The sequence below is a fragment of the Bombyx mori genome, chromosome 17 (genome assembly GCF_030269925.1).
Source record: "Bombyx mori chromosome 17, ASM3026992v2".
In the NCBI taxonomy this organism is placed as follows: Eukaryota; Metazoa; Arthropoda; class Insecta; order Lepidoptera; family Bombycidae; genus Bombyx; species Bombyx mori.
Genome location: NC_085123.1, coordinates 2303544 through 2319987, shown reverse-complemented (window position 1 = coordinate 2319987; position 16444 = coordinate 2303544). Strand labels below are relative to the sequence as shown.

Below are 16444 nucleotides of genomic sequence, written 5' to 3'. Positions count from 1 at the left end.
CGTATAGGACATGCTAAGTCATTAACACTCGAAACTTTAAGCTTATCTCATGGTGAACAGCAGCCATATGTATATTTATAATTAATAGATTCAGGTAATGACTTAGTGTCAAGTGAGTAGTGAACTCATCTGGCCCTCGTAGCTAATAAAAAATGTAAACCACCTGCTTAACAAAACTGAAACTGACAAAAATATTAAAAAAAGCCGTTAAGTCTAAATTAGATTTATTTAACACCAAATACTCAATTACACATTATGAATCAGTTCAAACACAGATTACTCACACGCATGTGTGGCTTGGAAATATTACCTAATAACTACTGCTAGACACAACTTACAAAGTCATTTAACACAGATCAGGCATCCATGGGCTTTTTCTGTGACTAATGAACCTTACACAATATTACATGACCATATCTTGGTTTAGCAAGAAGTCCAATTACAGAATTTTGATGAAATACATCATTCTCATACTTCATTGTAGCATACCATTATTAGAATGAAAAAAAATCAGTTCTGCCTCCTTATGATGTAATGGATATTATAATATTTAAGGTTAATTTAATATAAGTGAGACATAAAAAAGTTACAGAATTACATCTAATCAAAATTACAATTAAACTAATTTAAGCACGTTCACCACGGATTCGTCGAGCAAGTTGAATATCCTTCGGCATGATGGTCACACGTTTGGCGTGAATAGCACACAAGTTGGTGTCTTCGAACAAGCCAACGAGATAAGCCTCGCTTGCCTCCTGAAAGGTTCCATAACAATGTTAGCATTTAGGTTCAATTTAATAATAAAATTTTCTGTCGCTTTTAGATCGACAAGGTCTTATGGGTCAGAATATCAATTATGCAAAAACTATGCACATGTTGAAATACATTAATCATAGGTACCTGGAGAGCTCCGATGGCGGCAGACTGGAAACGCAAATCAGTTTTGAAATCCTGAGCGATTTCTCTCACAAGACGCTGGAAAGGCAGCTTACGGATAAGCAACTCAGTAGACTTCTGATAACGACGAATTTCACGAAGGGCCACTGTACCAGGGCGATAACGATGTGGCTTCTTGACTCCACCAGTGCTCGGCGCTGATTTTCGCGCCGCTTTTGTAGCAAGTTGTTTACGCGGAGCTTTACCTCCAGTAGATTTACGGGCTGTTTGTTTAGTACGAGCCATTGTTTACTGAAATAAAATTTTACACAATACATATCGACATGACTTAGTTTGGCAAACAATAAATATCAATAAAATTTTCTACGGTGAAGTTAACACAACAAATTATATCTCCTTAAAGCTATTAGTAAATCTACACACCTTTTTTAATGTTTTTCACAAGTTAAGCTACTAATTTTCTATTATTTTAGAATTTATTGACCAATTTCACAACAACGATCATATGCTCAAAATGGCGTCGGAGAGAATGGCGGGTGAAACTGACGCCAAGCTCTTGTGAACTGATTGGCTCTCAGAGGTTCATTTCAACGTTTACCATTGGTTACTATACTCAGCTATTTGATTGGTGTTTTGCATTCGTCTTTCTTGAACGCTATTGGTTATGCACTTTTTAGTGTGATTTATTTTGATTTATATTTCGATTTTTTGAGGAGAGGCATAGAAGTCTCTTACATATGTTACGAAAAAATATGATATCACACATACAATTCCGCGACAAATCACTATGCAATTACTGACGTCCTAAAGCGATGGTAACCGCTCATCCTCAGATGGACCATATGCTCGTCTAGGTTGAAAGGAAAAATCTATACAGAAATTACTTTATTTCCAACCTACCAAAATATATCAGTGTCCATACACCACTCTTCCATCTAAATGGTAAATTCGTAAACATGTATTATTACATCACATTTTTAAAATGAGTTTATCGTCTGTTTGTACCACTGATGAAGAAAAAGTTGAATTCATTTTAAAAATGAACTGGTTTAAATTTGATCAGATTCAAGTCGTCGCGGCGTCGTGGCCTAAAGGATAAGACGTCTGGTGCATTCGTATGTAGCGATGCACCGGTGTTCGAATCCCGCAGACGGGTACCAATTTTTCTAATGAAATACGTACTTACCAAATGTTCACGATTGACTTCTACGGTGAAGGAATAACATCGTGTAATAAAAAATCAAACCCGCAAAATTATAATTTGCGTAATTACTGGTGGTAGGACGTCTTGCGAGTCCGCACGGGTAGGTACCACCACCCCGTCTATTTCTGCCGTGAAGCAGTAATGCGTTTCGGTTTGAAGGGTGGGGTAGCGGTTGTAACTATACTGAGACCTTAGAACTTATATCTCAAGGTGGGTGGCGCATTTACATTGTAGATGTCTATGGGTTCCAGTAACCTCTTAACACCAGGTGGGCTGTGAGCTCGTCCACCCATCTAAGCAATAAAAAAAAAAAGAAGATATCTCCCAATTCAATTAACAAAAAATTCTGTTATTTATTGTAATTACTTACAATTGTTAATGGGTAAGTAATTTGTTGGACTCTTTTGAACAGAACATAAATAAAGTAACGTAAATAAATTTCACTTATGTGACCGAGTTATAAATAGTTTATAACATAGCCAGTTTTTTCCCATTCCCAATCGGCAGGACAGGATCTTCGATTGTCCGCCTGCCTGTCGTCAACACTTTAAGCTATAAAGGTCACAATAAGGCAAGATGAAAACTACATAGTCCTCATCCCAACAAATTATAGATAATAGTTACAAGTATAGCATTATAAATAATAGTTACAAGTGGTAGGGAACCCAAATGGGTTAGGAGAATGGGCACTCGTACTATTTAATGAAAAGCACCAAACTAATATAATCTAAAGCGTAAAAAGGAATGCAACTTTCCAAATATTTTATCTCAAGATGCATGTGGCAAAATATTGAAGATAGAAAGAAACAAACAGAAAACACAACAGTCGATGTGACATTTCTGCTGTCACGAATGTTATTTGATAGGTTTTTTTTCAAAACCCATGAAAATAAAAGTTTTTAATGTTTTGGACTTTCGTTATTTTTGTTTAAATGGATCGCATAACTTATTTTCATCCATTTATAAAAGTAAATTCTTATAAAAATAGCTGTTTAAGATTAGTTCGGAAAAGTGATTGAATTTAATTGGTTGGCGGTAAGCGTACCCTGCGCGACGCGAAAGGCGCAGTAATACCTAGTTTTCCAAAATGCCGTCGGAATCCAAGCCTTTGTTAACAGCCCAAACCGAAAAACCGAATCATTACAAGTAACGAACCATTTAGTTTACAAAATTTAAAGTAAACGTGATGTGATGTCGGTGAACATTAAATTGGAGTTGTTGCATTACAGATATCTAAAAGAATTCCGAGTGGAGCAGTGTCCATCTTTTCTCCAACATAAATGTACACAACACAGGCCGTTTACGTGTTTTCATTGGCATTTTAATAATCAAAGGAGACGCAGACCTGTTAGAAAAAGAGACGGGACCTTCAACTATAGCGCGGACAATTACTGTACGAAGTACAACGAGACGTCGGGCGTTTGCGAAGACGGAGACGAGTGAGTACTATAACACGCTTTGTTTACCTAAACATTTTGTAGAAAACAAAATATACTTGTTTTTCGTAACCTTAATACATTTAAAAAGATTCTGTTCAATGTTCTGTTGTGTACAAAAATCACAAAACATCTAAAAAAGTTGTTTATTTTGACTAAACAAAATTTACTATAGTGCTCGAGTTTGGTATTTTAATAAAATAATGTTTAATTTATTTCATTTTGTAATTTCACTTGTCATTTTTCACAAGAACAATACTATAAGTATCAGAGGATTGTGTATCACAGAAGTAATTGAAATTAAATGATAAACTTTTGAAATTGATATGTTTAACTTTTTTGTGTGTATTGAATATAATTTATATCTAGTGTTTGGAATGAAGCCCTTAATTGTAACATAATATAGAAATGAAAGTGCTCAACTTTTTCATTTTCTTTGAATGTGGATCTTTGTTTGAAAAAAAAAATAAGTCAACAGATTCATTTAATGGTTGTATTACCTAATAATTCATCCAATTCAATCAAATAATGTGTCATAGTGTTTACACATTTTGTCCATAAATTAATGTTGGTTAGACACTAAGAAAACTATGCTGTTTGATCACATATACTTGTAGATGTTTTAACAAAAAGTTTTAAGTACATATGTTGCTGAAATTAATACCAATGGCTTACATCGGGCAAACATTCACGTAATGAACAGGTTTGTTTGCTCTTTGTGTGGGTGTTTAATATCTATATATATGTATGTATTTAAACTTTATTTATTTTCTATCAATAAAAATATATATTATATATCAGTCTCAGTTCCACAGTGCAGGCAATCCTAGTTTGGGATCAGATGACTGTGTGTGACTTCTTTATAGGTACATAAAAAAAGTTTACCAAAGCGTATTCTTCAAATTTTCACATGCTGCCATCGGTATTGTGGTAATTGACATCCAAGCTATACAGCCAGTCTAAATAAGTCATCTCACATGTGAAAGTGATGATAAACTTAGGCAATTTGCAAAGTATTATGCAAAAGCAAAAATACACCATAGTCTCCCGTCATGACTACTCGAGTGTGGTGTTCGCTCACGCGGCCCGCACACACATAGACACCCTTCAATCTCTACAATCCCGCTTTTGCAGGTTGGCCGTCGGAGCTCCGTGGTTCGTGAGGAACGTTGACCTACACGACGACCTGGGCCTCGAATCTATACAGAAATACATGAAGTCAGCGTCAGAACGGTACTTCGATAAGGCTATGCGTCATGATAATCGCCTTATCGTAGCCGCCGCTGACTACTCCCCAAATCCTGATCATGCAGGAGCCAGTCACCGTCGACGCCCTAGACACGTCCTTACGGATCCATCAGATCCAATAACCTTTGCACTAGACGCCTTCAGCTCTAGGAGCAGGCTTAGGGACCTCGGTAACCGTACTCGTCGAACTCGACAAAGAGTTCGCCGTGCAACCTAACCCATGAATCAGCTCGCTGAGTTTCCCGCCGGATCTTCTCAGCGGGTCGCGATTCCGATCCGGTAGTAGATTCATTCGCGAAGCAGCTACTCTTGAGTTGTTAGGGCTCCTTCGGAGGCGCTCGGGTAGCTGTTAGCAAATCCCACCCCTCCTGGCTGAGCCTTTGCTCGCCCACCTGTCCTGGTGAAACTGGAAAGGCCTCCGGGCCACCAGTAATCCTTCAATCATAAAAAAAAAAACACCATAGTCTACTGCTAAAATAAGTTTTCAAACGTTACTCGAATTAGCTTGTGTTGTTGTGCTCAGGAAACACTGAGGAGAGGAGTTCATTCATAGTATATGGCAAAAGGATATATTGAAATTCTGTACGGAAGCAGAAGTTTCAGGTAGTAGGGATGAATCTCTGCTTTGGTGTTGAGTGTTGGGATGATCAAAAGGCCGTGATGGGTTCTTTTAAAAAATTCTGAGAGTATACCACGTTTTTTAGTTGAATCATATCAACAATAGTGCTGTAAGATTATTATTATTATTATTTTTTGTTAATTTCATAGTCGAGCAATTTAAATTTACATTACATGCTAAACACAAATATTTCTTGAACGAATACAATGCGGAGAGAAGAAAATCGTGAGATTTATCATAATTGTATATATATCATTAACAAATGTGCACGCATCAGGTGTCCGTTCCTGCATCGTACAGCAGGCGACACGGAGCGACGATATCACTTGCGCTACTACAAAACTTGCATGTGCGTACACGACACGGACACGCGCGGCCTCTGCACCAAGAACGGGGCGCATTGCGCGTTCGCACACGGAGCGCCCGACCTGCGCCCCCCCGTGCTGGACGTGCGCGAGCTGCACGCACTCGACGCGGACGACGACGCCGCGCCCAACGCCCTCGACCGAGAGCGGAACCTCATCAACGAAGACCCCAAGTGGCAAGGTACTGTCCTCAACATTACCTTCTAACTATCTTTCAGTCCACAGACGTCACAACGACCGGTCCTGCGCACCCTAAATCTAGCGGGTACCCGCGAATTTTGACAGGTCTGATTATCTCGTGGGAGACCTACCCACGCTACGTCTTCCGGTACGGGATCTTTTCGGTCCCAACCTCCATGTCTTCTATGAGCTCAATGTGCCCTGCCCACTGCCACTTCAATGTCGCTATTCTTTGGGCTATGTTATGTTATAATGGCTACCATGGTTTTCCTGCAAATCTCTTCATTCCTGATTTGATCTGGGCATAGCCCTCTCCATTTCTCTTTGGGTGACCTTGAACTTTCTGATAAAGCCACAACATTATACAAAATTAAAAATATATTAGATGAAATGTAAATAGATGTTTTAACTGAAATTGACAAGTTTACTTGTTCACAGATACAAATTATGTCCTGTCATCATATAAAACGGAACCATGTAAAAGACCTCCTAGGCTTTGTAGACAAGGGTATGCATGCCCTCAGTATCATAATAGTAAAGTGAGTGATAAGGATTTGTTAATTGAAATTATAAATAAATATTTGAAATAAAACAAGTATAAAACATAATAAATTCTATCAATTTGCAGGATAAACGTAGGTCTCCTAGAAAGTATAAATATCGCAGCACACCATGCCCGAACGTGAAGCATGGTGAGGAGTGGGGCGAGCCCAGCAATTGTGAAGCCGGTGACACTTGTGGATACTGTCATACGCGGACGGAGCAGCAGTTCCATCCAGAAATCTATAAATCCACAAAATGCAACGACGTTCAGCAGGCGGGATACTGTCCACGAGGCTTGTTCTGCGCCTTTGCGCACGTTGAGCCCGAAGAACCTGGCGGCCGCGAGCCCGGCCCCGGCGACTGCGGAACCAGTCTCGCGGACTTGCTGTCCTCCGCGTTGCCCGACAAGAAAGATCGCTCTACAACCCCTTCCGGTCCTCTCACAAATGGCGCCGGTGACGGATCTGAATGCGCGTCCACGTCCAGCGGGGGATCTGGTCCGCAGGCTGCGCGTGCTCGGCCTCTGCCTTTCGATACCGCCGTGCTGCAGGAGGTGGTCGGCTGTGCACTTGACGATCTGCACCTCGATGACCCCATCAATCTTGTCGCGGCTCTGGACCGCGATCTCTCGGACGGCGAGGGCGCGCTCGCGGGCTCCGCTCCCGTCAACATTCCGTCGGCGCGACCCGCCCTGCGCGGGTTCAGTCCCCCGGGCGGCTCACCGCTGCCGGCTTTCCTGCGATACGGACCCGACGCGTTCGGTCTCAAGGCTGGCAGCTTCGGCGCGTTCGAGGGCGGCGGCTGCGAGGTGTCGCGGCTGCGCGAGGAGGTGGCGGCGGCGCGGGCGGCGGTGGCGCGGTGGGACGAGCGCGTGGCGCAGGCGCGGGCGGCGTGCGAGGCGTGGCAGCGCGAGGCGGAGGACGCGGCGCGCAAGGCGGCGGTGGCGGAGCGGCAGCGCGACGAGGCGCTGGCACACGCGCTGGCGCTGCGGCGCGAGCTGGACGCGCTGGCGCCGCGCCGGGACCCGCGGGCGCTGTCGCTGCCGGCGCTCAAGGCGCTGCAGTCGCGCGCGCGGGCGGACCTCGAGGAGATCGAGAAGGCGTTGTACCTGGAGACGGCCACCAAGTGCATGGGCTGCGAGGAGCAGCCCCGCAGCGTCACGCTGGCGCCGTGCAACCACTACGTGCTGTGCGACAAGTGCGCGGGCACCACGGACCACTGCCCCTACTGCCAGACCCCGGTGCAGAGACACCAATAGCGTCGGCGCCGCCTCGTTCCGGTTGCTGTTTGAAATACTGCTCTTCGAGTGCCACTTGAACCGTACGTTAATATTCACCATTGTCAAAGGTAAATCATAGAGAACAATATCTCGTGGAAAACTATCGATCGCGAGGTCATTGACATTCGTCTTCTGTTAGAGTATCGAACAAAACACTTAACAGAAATGCGTTGCGTCAAGGTTTTCTCGCTGCTTAAAGAGCTTGCATTATTCATTTGGAAGGGACAGGAGCTTATGCTCCTGCATTGCGTTTGCATTTATTAATACTGATACGAAAATATATACTTAACAATACAATAAGAATTTAAGATCTGCCGCTATTGACCAATATTAAAATGACAAAATAATAATAAATATGCCACTTGGACACTTTTAAATTTGATGAAAATAGTAGATGTAAGTTAACAACAAACTTATTCTGAAGAATAAAAAGAACAAAAGCTATTTCAGTAGAAACTTATATTTTGTGGTAATCTGTCTTGTGAATCACGAACTAGTTTTGGAGCTATTTTCTGCATATGTATGAGAGAGGTCTATTGAACGACCAAAAACCATGAAAGATGTATTGGCAACATTGTTAAAAATACAAAATAATTTATATTAAAGTAAGAAACCTTGGAAATCTGTAACCACGGTCTTATTTCATATTTGGAATTTAATGAAGTTGAAAGTCAAATTCCTTTTCTAATCAAAATCCAAGGAATTTTGTCATTAAAAAAAGATATGCATAAATAGACTAGGGTTAAGGAATGGAAAAGCAATAATAAGAAAAATGTCGTGCGTATAACCCGCGCATTACATATTTTAGGAACTTGTAATCGTGACTTTGAACTGAAAATACAAAATATAATTATAATTCAATTAGTATTTACAACAATCGTGTATTCATTGACATTGCTGTGTACCTTTAGTGTACTTTTTAAACTAGTACTATGTTAGGGCGAGGCACACGTTCAGTGTACAAAAATCACCTACCCACATCCCGTCATATGGCTGCGTTTACATGTTCATACGAACACACTATATTGCATTTTTTTATTTTAAAAAAGGGCAGTAGTGTGTTGGATTGTGCACAGTAAAGGGTTCAGTATCTAAGAACGTTTGTGACTAAAATTAAACTGAAAATTAATATATAAACCAAACTAAACTATTGTTTGATCGCTTACTCTAAACAGCTTGTTCTCAAATATAGACTCCGGTGAGCATTTGGCTTGTCTTAACGTCATATAGTCACACGTGTGTCTCGTGTAGTTCTAGCTTAAATAATTTTGAATTGAAAAAAATGTATATTTTGTATATTATATTAATTATACATTGATATTGATCAATGTCTGTACGATTGTTGTAATGCAGAAATATAGTGTTGCACATTTTTAATAATTTTATAATCACATAATGATGTTGGCATATTTAACATAGAGTTTAAAATAATGCAGTTTATAGTCTTACACATATATATATTATTTATATACTACGCCCCTTCTCGCTGAGTATATGTTTAGATTGTAGTTTTCTGTAGCGATTTGGGTTTAGTTCGCACAAAGCCTCGTGTAGTTATAAAAACATAGTTTTTTTTTTTTTCTCGGAGTGAAGAATAGCTCATGCAAGTCAATCAAAATTAAGAAAGGATTATATGCAATTTACTATGTATATGTATGTAGGTGATAGAGGGCTTACTGGACTTTACTAAAGTAGGACAGTACACTAAATTAGTGTATTTATTTTTTGCGCCATAATCCTGAAAATTCATTCACTAAAAGGACCAATAAACGAAACGAATATAAAGTAACATTTTAATAATAATAATAATCATAGAAAGATAACGCATATTTAATCTGTTTGAAATAAATAGTTTTTGTCTATGGTTCGTACACGCTTGGAGCTTCCAATAATTATTGAATGGTATTTAAACAATAGTCAAGGTTGACTTCCCACAATGTTTTTTAATTTTTTTTTATTGTTAAATTATCGCCTTATACAGTTTTGCCATCGTTGGTAATTTCTCGCAGTTATACTAAAAATGTTTCAGTAGGTGTTTGTCGCATTTCCACAGATTATATCTTATGAACGTTGATAATCTTTATGACTTGGCTATTGAAAGTTTGTATACTGTTTTAAATGAAAAGAGTAACTAGACTGTATTCGATTAAATGCATTTTTATATTAACGTTTTCATGTGAATGTAGAATCTTGATAAGAGTTCAAACGCTGGAAGAGTAGTTATCAAATTGAAAAATCTGATTTCTGCGGTTGAGATAAGATTCATTTTTCTTTAGACATTTAAAAAAATTTTTTTTTTTGCCTTTCGTACATTTTAGATAGAAATGATGGGTTTTCCGTTTCAATGAGCCGTAGGAGATCGTTATATGTGGATGTTAGTAATTTATAGCGCTTTGAAATTCTTTTTTTTTTTGTCCATTACTCGGCTTTTTGTCCTTAGCCATTATACGAGACATAAAAATACTGTGATCCTTTACAGAGATTTCATCTCATCTCACAATACTGTTTTAAGATACCAAGGAATTTCACTGTCTCCATAGATGAGAAGGTATTCCATTTTTTTTCAAAAGTCAAAAGGAACGTTGCTTTTTTTAAGTAGTCGTGATACTCTGTGGATCATTGAATTTTCGTTATTGTGTTGTCATGGTAACAAAACCCCAGGCATGGTGAAGGCGATGTGGTAGTATATAGTCGACAAGTGTACTCGCAAATGTAATCTGTAGCGTTTGAGGCAAAAGGATTTGTTGGAGTCGGTAATTTTTGTCTTAAAAAAATTTCTAATGTTTTTTATAAGAAAATTCACAACACAAAATTTTTGTATTGAAATCTTTTTATTTTATACGAACGTAATCTGATTAGACGCTGTATTTTTGTTAAGGCTATTTATATTCATCTATCTATGTATTTCAGATAATTATATTGAAGTGAAGTGTTACAAGTATTTTATTATTATTATTTTTTTGTAACTTTGAATATTTAATGATAGTGACAAAACAAAATTTGTATTAGCGTTTAAAAAGAATTTAGATTTAAGTAGTATTTTTTCAAATTTTAATCGACTTTGGGAATTCAGAACGAAAGCGACTAATAACGACAAAAAAACTGAATAATATTTATTATCTACCATAAATAGGATGTGTTTTTGCAATAATAAACGGTTACAAATTGAATGCAAATAAATTAAAAGTATGTTTTTTTTTTGTATATTTTATGGATATTTTTTTGTATGTATATAATAAGTATGTATTTCAATTGTTCTCGACGGCTATTAAACTTATTCTTTTGTCAATTTCTTTCATGTCTTGTCAATGTTTTAATCGCGGAGGTGGTGTTTTCAACTGAATTTGTTTTATTTTTTTAATGAGTCGTTTTCGTTCCGCATTCATAAAGTTGGGTATAGATAATATCGTAATATTAAACATATGTTATTTAAGTAAGTAAGTATGTAGTGGCATATGTCGCAATATCGTAACTGAAGCAATACGCGCCCGTTTTGCCTTTTGATATTTTGTGTACGTCTATCTAGTTTCAGATTATAATAAAACCCTGTTTTTGGGTAATCGATGTAATGATGCGTTAGCTACATTTGTTAATATTTTGACGATGAGCAGTCTAGTTTACGTAATGTTAGAGCCCACTTACAAAATAACGGTAGGGTAACTAACACTATAATTGACCGATTGTTTGGTGTTCGCATTTAGAATTCAGAAACTATAACGATATTTTGATTTTTTATTAAAATTTACGTGACAACCCTATCGGGGTATCCGTTGATATCTGCTACGAAAACTTCGTATATCCTTTACATTTAATAATATCCAAATAAAAAAATTAATTTCTTGAGCTTTTTATACGCATAGAACTTTGTGCTTGGTGCGAGTTTTTTAAACGTTCTCGATAGCGTAAAAGTTAACTCGAAATTTGTATGCAGTTGGAACAGCGCCCCTAGCGGCAAACGTAGGAACCCTATCCAACTCCATACAGATTTGAGTTAACTTTTACGCTCTCGAGAACGTTAAAAAAACTCGCACTAAGTACACAGGATAAAAAAAACGAACAATTTAGAGTCCGCAATAATTGATATTTTAGTCGCAATTACAGTGTAGTTCACCCATTACCAAGTACAAAATAGTATATAGCGCTCTTTTAATAAAATTTTAATATTGTGTATTATTCCCTCAACACGCATTTTGCGGACTTTTAGTGTCCTATTGTGTTTATTAACACCCGCTAATGTGGTACGTGTTGTAACTTTTATACGTATCTAAGGTTATCGTGGTTAATGGTAACAGAAAAAACAAATTACGGATGACATACAGCAACGCACGTATGGTTCGGAGGTGGGGATCTTTGAAAGAGCTTGCATGTTACGAAGACCGACCGTATATATTATATATAAACTAAGAGCTTTGCACTGACAGTTACAATGGAAATTATTTACTATATCAGCAACGGTCCCACAGTCTACACCAGTGATTCTCAACTTTTTTTTTGTTGCGGCACATATTTAACGATTTCAAAATTTGGCGGCACACAAAAAAAAAAGATAAAAATTATTTACTTACTACAACACACTGCATAAATAGTTTATCAAAAAATTTTAATATACGAAATAAACTAAAATATACTATACATTTTTTTTTGTGGATTTAAATATCTATTCATGTTTAAAATATTTTTCTTTTAAAATGATATAATTTAATAATATTAAAATTATTATATATTCGCAAAATTTGGCGGCACACAAAAGCGCCGCGGAACAGTGGTTGAGAATCACTGGTCTACACTATTATTTCGTTTGTTTACAAAATAGCTGAACCACATATTTGCGATAAAGTAGCGACATCTGTAGCGTACCTCCGGAATTAATGCGTGATAAAAGAAACAATGAGAAGTTAATCGCACTCGCACGCTCGCGATTCATTATTGAGTCAGCGTCACACACGTAACGTAACGTCCCGATAATTACCTAAATCCTGATGTACTAAAACGACTGAGTCTTGAAATTCAAAGTTAAATTAAAAACTGTTGCTGTGCGAGGGATGCACCGAGATTGAACGAAGGGTTTTTTAATACGAGATATATTTATATTTATGTAAGCGGTACATATGAAAAAAATGAAACTTTTAAAATTGAAAGATAAAATTTTAATAAAACCCAATATGAGGTTAAGACGTTTAAAAAAATCTCGTTGGGTTCCCGAAACAGAATGAAAACTTATTACCTCATAATTATAATTATTAATATATATATATATATTGGATATTTACATCTTCGTGGAGTATCGAAATGTGTTTGAATAGTTTTTTATATTGATGGCGTAATGCAAAATGTACTGTGTGGCCATAGGTTGTAGTGGTTGTAGCTTGCTAGCGTTTTTCAAATTTAGACGTGTATTAGAGATCATATTTATTTTTATATACTTAGATTTATATATCACATGGAGAGACTCATCAAATCCTATATCGACTTTATGTACCTGCTTTTTTATTCTAAATGTAAACAGAACAAAACGTTTATAAAATTATATATTATTAATAAATACGCGACCGTTAGATTTTAATTACCAAAAATAAATTAATAGGGAATGTATTGTTTTAAATTGTCAATGTGTAATCAGAATTTATTATAATCGTTTGATAGTAAAAAAATCACATTTTATACTCTATTATAAATAAATAAATAGATACGATTTTAAATTTTACATAAATCCTACCTTTATGCATAATCAAGAACACGGATGTATTCGGTAAACATTTTTTATTTTTGGTAATAATAAGTTATGGAGCACATAAAAAAAAACATTTTCAAATTTAAATATCTGTCATAGTTGTATATAATATCAGAACGTTCACAAAAAGAGAAAGGATTAGAGTTGTTATTATCTGCTGCGTTTTCAGGAAAGTCTAATTCATGACTAATTAGGTAATGTAAAAAATATTTTTTTATAAAATTGACTAATTACTGATATACGTTAAACACGTAACTAACAAACCACTTTTGAGTCAGTATATACAGCCGTATCGTCTGATTTTTGACGAAACTACCTTAGTTTTGAGCCAAAATAATCATAGTGTGCTTAGTCCGAGTTTTTTTAAAGTTCTCGATAGCGTAAAAGTTAACTCAAGTTTGTATGGACTCGGATAGGGTTCCTAAATTTGCCGCTAGGGGCGCTGTTCCAACTGCATACAAATTTGAGTAAAATTTTACGTTAAAAAACTCGCACTAAACACACAGTTCGAAAGTATCTTAACTGCCTATTATTTTGGTCGTTTTTGTGATGCTTGCCCGCGGTATTGTTCAAACGGGTTTTCTCTTGATGAGGAGGTTGTTCCTGATATGGTCCACACGGAGGGGCTTAGTAAAGATCAGTGTGCTTAGTGCAAGTTTTTTAACGTTCTCGATAACGTAAAAGTTAGCTCATATTTGTATGGAATGGGATCGTTTGCGTACGTTCGCCGCTAGGGGCGCTGTTCCAACTGCATACAAAAATGGCTTAACTTTTACGCTATCGAGAACGTTAAGGAACTCGCACTAAGCACACAGTTCAGGTAACACAGTCCTGTGTGCTTAGTGCGAGTTTTTTAAAGCTCTCGATAGCGTAAAAGTTAGCTCATAATAATATTTGTATGGAATGGGATCGTTTGCGTACGTTCGTCGCTAGGGGCGCTGTTCCAACTGCATACAAAAATGGCTTAACTTTTACGCTATCGAGGACGTTAAGAAACTCGCACTAAGCACACCGATCGCGCGTCTTCACGTGTCGAGTGTAGCCACCGGATTAAATTCAACAGAACACACTACATTATTATATATATTGTTATTGATGTTAATAAGTCTTAATTATTGTTTTCAACGATATTTTGTTGCAATTGAAAATGATCACGATTTTTTTATTATTTCTGTAGGATTGTTTTAGATAATAATCCATTATTCAATAATACATATAATGCAGTATTTCTGTAGCTTATGACTTCTTTGAGATAAAATTAGAACAGTTCTAAATGAAGTTGGTACGTAGGTACAATTAACGTTTTTTTGAACATACTGTTTAGTACAAGAGCCACTGACCCAAAATTAATTTATATTTTTTTTATAAAATACTCGTGTTGTCTTAAATAGGAATCTGATCTCACGACTTCAAACAGTTTTGGATGTGTCACCGTTTTGTTAGTAGGCTCTGGTACTAAATGATATCAGTAATTCGTATCGACAATGTTCGCGTACAAGTCAGTCACGATGATTGACCATATAATAATAAAATCACAATAAGGATACTGCACACTTAAAAATAACACTATTATTTAGTATGTCTTTAAACTGAATGGAGATGGGTTTTTTTACTAGAAAAATCTAGAAAAAGATATCCATATGATGTTAATTGTTTTTGCATTTTATATGCTGCACTGTCACTATGTTTTCGTTATAAGTTTTATTGTAGTTTAAATATGACTGATTGTTTTTTTTTTATTATATGATATTAATATGAATGTTTTAATCACAGATAAGATCAGTCATAGGTTTTTTTTTAAATACAAATTAAAATAGTTTCGATACGAGCTGCATTTGAATTTGCTGAAAGAAATGTTTAATATTCATTTAAAATTATTAAGAAATTTTTACATGAATATTTATTAGAGATTGCATTTTTATTAGGACCAATTTTTGTTCGAATTTCTTTGTGGTAAACATAATATGTAATAACATTTTAATTACTACATAATTGTAATGTTTTTTTCTTCTTGTATTATTATTTTATATTTAATCACTAGTTAGGTAGTTTCAACAAATTCTTTTCAAATTTTTATCGTAGTAAATTAGTAATAAAATTTCTTTGTAGTAGAAAACAAATTAAAATGTGCGTTAAACATGTATGACTCATAGAAACTTTATGAATTAAGTTTTTTCTTTAATAATCGCCTTTTTTAATATTTTTACTAGTTGTACCAAAATATACATTCAGCTTTTACATAATCTAACATAAGGTCATAATTATTTAGAATTTTGTAACCATAATACTTTTCAAATCCATGTGATAAGGTGTTTTTGACAAATGGAAAGATTATAACATAGATAGGTAGGGTTAATAAATTTTTAATTCCATTCATTATTTATTAGTGTTTTATTACCCGGTAACTATAAGGACTAGACTGATGGAAGTGAGACTGCTATAGTGGATGCACTGGGACTGCTGCATTGAATGGATTGAGACTACTGTAGTGGAACCCTGATATTTGATGTGGACCATGCGGATGTGGTAAGACACCATTAGTGGTTGCTGGGAGAGGGTAGGACAAGACAATATTACTTCAAGATTAGAAACTGTACTAAAACTCATACACATGTGATCCCCGAGGGTTAAAGAAATCAACGCTAGTTGGCAATCGTCAGGTCAGTAGCCTGTTTGATTTCTGAGACTTCTTGTCGAACCGTCCGTTTTGTTATCGAGAAGAGGGAAGTGGCCCTCTCCCGTATCAAATCCGGGTTGGCCTCCCGCAAGGCTCCGCTATCTCCGTTGTCTTTCAGGTTATATATAAAAGACATAGCCCGATCGCCGGCGGTTCAGCTAGCCCTCTTCACCGATGTTATGCTACAGTAAATTCCAGAACGCGGTGACCAATTCAGGACAGTGATTCCGGTAGTGGCGCATCGACATTCGACTCCCCCACTAAA

The 16444-nt window shown here is 36.8% G+C and overlaps 2 protein-coding genes across 2 annotated transcripts; one reads left to right on the top strand and one right to left on the bottom strand.

The window, feature by feature from the left end:
* Window positions 1–207: 207 nt before the first annotated feature.
* On the bottom strand, window positions 208–1431 carry LOC778457 (h3 histone family 3a). The gene is made up of 3 exons (NM_001098286.1): window positions 1321–1431; window positions 901–1188; window positions 208–755 (listed from the first exon to the last, which is right to left on the bottom strand). The coding sequence occupies exons 2-3, from the start codon at window positions 1180–1182 to the stop codon at window positions 627–629; spliced, it is 411 nt and encodes a 136-aa protein (NP_001091756.1). The 5' UTR covers window positions 1183–1188; window positions 1321–1431; the 3' UTR covers window positions 208–626.
* Window positions 1432–2925: 1494 nt separating this feature from the next.
* On the top strand, window positions 2926–15881 carry LOC101742916 (RING finger protein unkempt). Its single transcript, XM_038016811.2, has 5 exons — window positions 2926–3247; window positions 3331–3540; window positions 5682–5950; window positions 6388–6488; window positions 6578–15881. Exons 1-5 carry the CDS (start codon window positions 3189–3191, stop codon window positions 7748–7750), a joined length of 1812 nt encoding a protein of 603 aa, XP_037872739.1. The 5' UTR covers window positions 2926–3188; the 3' UTR covers window positions 7751–15881.
* Window positions 15882–16444: the final 563 nt, after the last annotated feature.

Bases quoted from the DNA above. Each gene is read 5' to 3' on its own strand.
- LOC101742916 (XM_038016811.2), top strand. From the start codon at position 3,189: ATGCCGTCGGAATCCAAGCCTTTGTTAACAGCCCAAACCGAAAAACCG. The intron at 3,248-3,330 runs GTAACGAACCAT...GTTGCATTACAG, and splicing joins GAAAAACCGAATCATTACAA to ATATCTAAAAGAATTCCGAG. The intron at 6,489-6,577 runs GTGAGTGATAAG...ATCAATTTGCAG, and splicing joins CTCAGTATCATAATAGTAAA to GATAAACGTAGGTCTCCTAG.
- LOC778457 (NM_001098286.1), bottom strand. From the start codon at position 1,182: ATGGCTCGTACTAAACAAACAGCCCGTAAATCTACTGGAGGTAAAGCT. The intron at 756-900 runs GTACCTATGATT...GGAACCTTTCAG, and splicing joins CCGCCATCGGAGCTCTCCAG to GAGGCAAGCGAGGCTTATCT.